Source organism: Lasioglossum baleicum, unplaced genomic scaffold, assembly GCF_051020765.1.
Source record: "Lasioglossum baleicum unplaced genomic scaffold, iyLasBale1 scaffold0599, whole genome shotgun sequence".
NCBI lineage: Eukaryota > Metazoa > Arthropoda > Insecta > Hymenoptera > Halictidae > Lasioglossum > Lasioglossum baleicum.
The window spans coordinates 42,229-48,965 of NW_027469659.1; the positions used below are offsets into that span (position 1 = coordinate 42,229).

At 52.9% G+C, this 6,737-nt stretch overlaps 1 protein-coding gene across 1 annotated transcript; it reads left to right on the forward strand.

Annotated features, from left to right (window-relative positions):
• Positions 1-653: 653 nt before the first annotated feature.
• Positions 654-5,993, forward strand: LOC143220281 (uncharacterized). Its single transcript, XM_076445947.1, has one exon. The coding sequence runs from the start codon at positions 654-656 to the stop codon at positions 5,991-5,993; it is 5,340 nt and encodes a 1,779-aa protein (XP_076302062.1).
• The last annotated feature ends 744 nt before the right edge of the window (positions 5,994-6,737 follow it).

Sequence of the window (6,737 nt, forward strand, 5' to 3'; positions counted from 1 at the left end):
TTGCATTCAAATGCACTGATCTAGCACGCGAAACAGCGATTCCGCACAGAAATACACTTCTGAAGCGAAGAATCGTCGAATCTGACATAAGCTCGAATAAATCGTGATCGTGCTTGCCGGGTCGGAGTTTCTGCGCCAATTTCGCATATTTGCATGCTGTTCGCGATCGCGTGAACGTTCGAGGTTGTATCCTCGTCACGCGCCGCTCTCTCTCTTCGTCGTGACGTCAGCCGCCGACCGCTCTCATAGCGAACCGTGGTAAGAATCCGCGTTACCCCGTTTCCCCCTTTAGGGTCTATCGATCGTGTCCCAATCACCGATCGCCAATTATCGGATGATCCTTAAGGACCAATCCGCGATCCCGATGACGTGAATCCAGCTCGGTTTACGAAGTCTCCGCGAGTCTTGTCGGCTCTTTACGCTCATTACGCTTGTACAAGGAACACAATCAGAATACAGTCCACTTCTACTCATTGTTATCGTTCTTTATTTCTAAAGTTTAACTTCGCGCACAGCGCTGTGCGATTCCGGCGCCTCCTCCATCACGTATCGTTCGGTCGTCGATCGTTTCCGATACATAAAATTGGTCCTTCGAGCCGGATTCGAAGTTAGAGTAAACGGCAAATTTCGGAGTTCACACGTGCTCTCTCAAGATGGCGGACTTCCACCGGCAAGCCATGCTGCAACGGACGATCCTGCGGACGGTTGAGAATTTTCGAAAGATCGGGAAAGCCAACCTCACAATCAGCAAAGTTCAAGCGCGACTCTCTTCTCTCGAAAACGCTTGGACTGCGTTCAGTGATGGCCACGTGCAGCTGCTCACCAATGTACCTGAGGAAGACCACCCGACTGTACATTATTTCGCGGACGACCACTTCCAGACAACTGAGGATACTTACATCAGCTCCAGGGATGTTCTACTGGACGCCCTCGATAACCTGGGGTCACACGTGAGTCCAACATTGCATTCTCCGGACAACTCCTCCACGAGTCTACTCAAGCCTTCCGTCGCGCTTGCGCATCTTCCTCGCGTACCGTTAGCTCCGTTTAGCGGCGACCCAAACGAATGGGAGTCATTTCGAGATCGGTTCAAGTCGCTTATCATGTCAAATCGCGAATTAACGGATTTCATGCGCATGCATTATTTAGTGTCGTCGCTTACAGGGCCCGCGCTCGAAGCCCTCGGAAACATTCCGATAACCGCCGACAACTTTTCGACAGCGTGGCGCACTCTGACTACGCGATTCGAGAGCAAACGTCGACTGATTAAAATGCATTTGTCGAATCTGATCGATTTACCAGCGGTTGAGCGCGAATCTGCAGTCGATCTGCACTCTTTGATTGATCGAGCGAACGTAGCGAACACATCACTGTCGAAACTGGATCGCTCTCCAGAAGAATTGTGGACGGATATGTTAGTTCTTTTAGTATCGCGAAAACTTGATCCCGTTACGTCGAAAGCATGGTGCATCGCTTCATCTCAGTCCGACACGCCAAAATCATTTACCGAATTAACGACTTTCCTATTCGCTCGTGCGCGTGCGCTCGATGAAATGTCCGTCGAACCCTGCGATTCTGTGACGTCGAAGGCGACGTCATGCCCTCGCGTACACGCCGTCACGACCTCGCAATCGTCCGAGCGTCCGAGCGCTTCCTCAGAATTGCGGCGGAGATCAGATAATACGGGAAAGACGAATACTCCGTTTTCGCAATCGTCTTGCCCACTCTGTCATTCACGACACTTTCTGAGTTCATGTCCGCAATACCTAGCCGAATCTCCGGAAAAGCGACGCGAAATTGTAAACCGGCTCTCGCGATGTTATAATTGCCTAAGCGAACGACACGCGGTGTCCGATTGTTCGAGCAAATTCAAATGTCGCGTTTGTCAACAAACTCACCATTCCTCTCTTCACGACGCGTCGACAAGTCGCGCGAACCTAGTCGATCCGTCCGCGCCCCGCTCTTCACCTCCATTACCGGGCTGCTCTACCGTTGTATCGTTGTCTGCGATGACTCCCCGTCGTCCCCCCTCACTCGTACTCTTGGCGACAGCGAGGCTCAAGATACGTGCTTCGTCAGGCCGTACCACGATAGTAAGAGCTCTCCTTGATCAGGGCTCCGAAGTCACACTTGTCACGGAAAATTTAGCTCAATTGCTTCGTGCAAAAAAGACCCGTAGAAATGTTACGATTTCCGCGGTCGGCGGAGCCCACGTGGAAACTGTGCGATCGTCTGTCGAAATTCACGTGAGTCCAGTCCACTCGACTACTCCGTCGCTGGTCACAACTGCGTTGGTTATGCCAACGTTAACAGCTTATAACGCACAATGCACTGCAGATCCGTCTTCATTCCAACATTTGAGAGATCTTCAGTGGGCAGACCCGGTGCCCACAAATTCCGAGTCCATTCAAATGATCCTCGGAGCAGATCTATATGGCGATGTAATCCTAGACGGGATTCGTAAAGGACGTCAGGGACAACCGATAGCCCAGAATTCAATTTTCGGGTGGGTTATCTCGGGGCCCATTCCATCTTCTTCCGTCGATCGCGACGGTTCCTCCACCACGAACTCTTCCTTTTCGTGTGTAGAAGTTTCATCGTGCAAGAAGAATCGGTCCTCTTCGATCGCATTCTCGCACCACTGCTCTTCCTCTTTGGAGTCGGAGCTGCGTCGGTTCTGGGAGGTGGAAGAACTCCCTCGGTGCTCTCCGCTGTCTTCAACAGAACGACAATGCGAAGAACATTTTATGACCACTCACTCGCGCAATCCAGACGGACGGTTCGTAGTTCGTCTCCCGTTCACTCGCGATCCTCCGCTTGAAATAGGTCACTCTCGGCACTCGGCAGGACGCATACTATTCGCATTGACCAACAAATTCCGCAAAGATACCGAACTCGAACGAGAATACTGCGATTTTATGCGCGAATACGAAGCCCTCGGCCACATGCGACGCGTGACCGCGGAACTCCCCCCGGCCACACAGGCTGTCTACATTCCCCACCATCCTGTATTTCGGCCCGGGAGCGCAACGTCACATTTGCGCGTAGTCTTTAATGCATCAAGCTTGACCTCTAACGGTCACTCGCTCAATGACCTGCTCCTAGCAGGCCCAAAATTACAGACAGACCTGCCGTCTGTAATTCTGAAATGGCGTCATCATCGGTACGTTTACAGTGCTGACGTCGCAAAAATGTATCGACAGATTTTGGTCGATCCTCGCGACGTCAATTTTCAACGCATTCTTTGGCTAGATACCATTACAAAATCCCCTATCGACCACGTCCTGCTCACGGTCACATACGGCATGACGTGCGCTCCGTTCATTGCGCTTCGAGTCATTCAGCGCCTCCGTGAACTTGAGGGGGCAAATTTCCCTCTTGCGGTGCCCATTCTACGCGATCAGATTTACGTCGACGATGTCCTCTTTGGTGGCGATTCTGTCGAACTTGTCCGCGCGCGCCGCGATCAAGTCGTAGGGCTACTTCGCCGCGGTAAGTTCGAGCTTCGAAAGTGGTCGAGTAACTGCACGGAACTTCTTAGCGACATAGATCCGTCCGACCATGGATTGGCCTGCACCAGGTCATTGGCTGTCGATGACCACGTCAAGGTGCTCGGGATCGGGTGGAACCCGTTGGACGACGCGTTCCAAATTCAATTAAATATCCCGACGACCGTTCCCGAAACAAAGCGAGCGATTTTATCGGCGATTTCGAAAATTTATGATCCGTTGGGCTGGGTGACCCCCGTTACAATCACAGCCAAAATCCTCCTCCAGGATCTCTGGCGTCTGCGCGTCTCCTGGGATGAGGCTCTACAAAATGAAATTCGAGTACGGTGGAATTCCGTTTACACCGGATTAGAATCGCTGAAAGCATTATCGCTGCCTCGCTGGACCGGCCTCGACTCCAGTTCAGGTCCGGTCGAACTGCACGGTTTCTGCGATGCTTCGTCCCACGCATACGCTGCAGTCGTTTATTTGAAGACCACCTCCAAATCCGGTGTGGTCAACGTGTCTCTCTTGGCGAGCAAGTCTAAGGTAGCTCCCATATCCCCCCTAACGATACCGCGCTTAGAATTGTCCGCTGCTCTGCTCCTCGCGCGCCTTCTCGAATTCGTTCGGAATTCCCTAAACGGTCGCCCTCACTCATGTTTTTGCTGGGGTGACTCCACTATCGTGCTTGCATGGCTGCGCGACAGTCCGTCACGTTGGAAAACGTTCGTGGCCCACCGTGTGCACGAAATTCAAATTCGCGCTCCCGACGTCGTTTGGCGCTACGTGCCCTCGGAAGACAATCCGGCCGATTGTGCGTCACGCGGCATACTAGGAGGCGAGCTCGCAGCGCATTCTCTGTGGTGGTCAGGACCTTACTGGCTAGGCTCATCCGAGGAACAATGGCCTTCCGAACCCACGTCAGTTACGCCGATCGACTTGGTCTGTAGGGAGGAAAAGGCTGCGGTGTCCGTGGCTACAGTCACTTCCGAACCTTGGGACTTGTCGTCCAGATATTCGTCGTGGCCGAAACTTCTTCGCGTTACGGGATATCTATTTAAATTCTTGCGCGCTTGTCGCCCACGCCGCTCGCGTTCTCTCGCTCCCTCGACGCCAGGCCGAACTCTGTCGGCCGAGAACTGTGCCGCCGCGCGAATCTTCTGGATCAATTGCATTCAACGCGATTGTTTCCCTTCCGAAGTCGATGCGCTCCGTCAGCGCCGCAGTCTCTCCCCAAAAAGTTCGCTGTTAGCTCTCGATCCGTTCGTCGATGACGACGGAATTCTTCGAGTCGGTGGACGTCTACGACACGCTCCGGTGGCATTCAGTGTCAAACACCCAATCATACTCGCGTCACACCCATTGGTCAAGCAAATCATCGAGCATGCTCATCTACGCGCCCTGCACGCAGGCCTTCAATTGACCCTACATACGCTGCGGCAAACCTTCTGGATACTCCGTGCTCGCAGTTTGGTCAAGAGCACAATTCATGCTTGCGTAGTGTGTGTTCGCGAACGGGCCGCTGTCCCAGCTCAGTTGATGGGCCAACTTCCGACTCCACGCGTCTCCCCTTCGTCCAGATGTTTTTCTCACTGTGGAGTGGATTATGCTGGTCCGTTTCAAATCCGCGCGTCGTCCGGGCGCGGTATTACGTCGCGCAAAGCGTATGTGTCTCTGTTCGTTTGCCTAGCCACGAAGGCAATTCACCTCGAACTAGTATCCGACTATTCCACCCCAGCTTTCATTCGCGCATTTGATCGATTTTGTTCTCGACGTGGAATACCTTGCGCCATGTATTCCGATAACGGGACCACCTTCGTCGGCGCGGACCGTGAATTATGTCGAATGTACCGAGCGACCCTACGGAATCCGGACTTTCTAAATAAAACCGCCAGCGACTGTATCGTTTGGCATTTTATTCCCCCCTCCGCACCGCATTTCGGAGGTTTGTGGGAGGCCGGAGTGAAGAGCCTCAAACACCATCTGAGGCGGGTTGTCGGTGCTCGAACCTTTACGTTCGAGGAGTTTAGCACTTTGCTATGCTCCATTGAATGCTGCCTAAATTCGCGACCTCTAGCTCCATTGCGAGACTCCGTGGACGATTTTGATGTCCTCACGCCTGGACACTTCATAATAGGCTCCCCGCTCACGGCACCCCCACAACCGTCCGTCCTCGAACTGTCCGAGAATCGCCTCACGCGTTGGCAGCTCGTCAGATCTGTGACGGAACATTTCTGGAAGCGCTGGGTGAACGACTATTTAAACACCCTCCAGCAGCGAAGCAAGTGGCGACGGGAGCAGCCATCAATCGAACCCGGTCAGCTCGTCTTAATCCGGAACTCCGCGCTTCCCCCGTGCAAATGGGAACTCGGTCGCGTGAAAACCGTGCATCCAGGTGCAGACGGTCGGGTTCGCGTGGTCACCGTCAAGACCTCATCAACCGAACTGACCCGTCCGATTGTGAAGCTGTGCCCGCTGCCAATTGTTTCCGCTTCTACCTAACTTTGTACAGTCACTCCTGTAGATAAAATTGTATTATCTCGACTCGTTAGTTGAGTTCTGCGTTAGCTTTGAGTTCGCGTGCGCCGAAAATGAAACTTGCGTGGCTGCGCGACGCCACCACTAAAAACCAAACGATAATGATTCCTCTGTAACGACTGTACACGTTCTCGAGACACTATAGACGATTACGCATTAATTAGGAGCACGAACTACTATAAGCTAGTTTGTATACCGCTCTAGCTGAATGCGAACACTCTTTGTTAACCGAACGCGGTCTTGGAAAAGGCGTTAGACGGGGAATAGATGTTCGACAGCGAACCTTCGGTTCCAGAGAAGAGTGCTATTCATGTTTGCGTCGTGAGTGTTCGTTTTGCGTCAAACAACAAAATTCTGTATGCGATGCGGCGGCGTTAACTCGTCGCTCTCTTTGAAAGCAACGTTTCAAGGCGGGCGGTATGTTCGCGATCGCGTGAACGTTCGAGGTTGTATCCTCGTCACGCGCCGCTCTCTCTCTTCGTCGTGACGTCAGCCGCCGACCGCTCTCATAGCGAACCGTGGTAAGAATCCGCGTTACCCCGTTTCCCCCTTTAGGGTCTATCGATCGTGTCCCAATCACCGATCGCCAATTATCGGATGATCCTTAAGGACCAATCCGCGATCCCGATGACGTGAATCCAGCTCGGTTTACGAAGTCTCCGCGAGTCTTGTCGGCTCTTTACGCTCATTACGCTTGTACAAGGAACA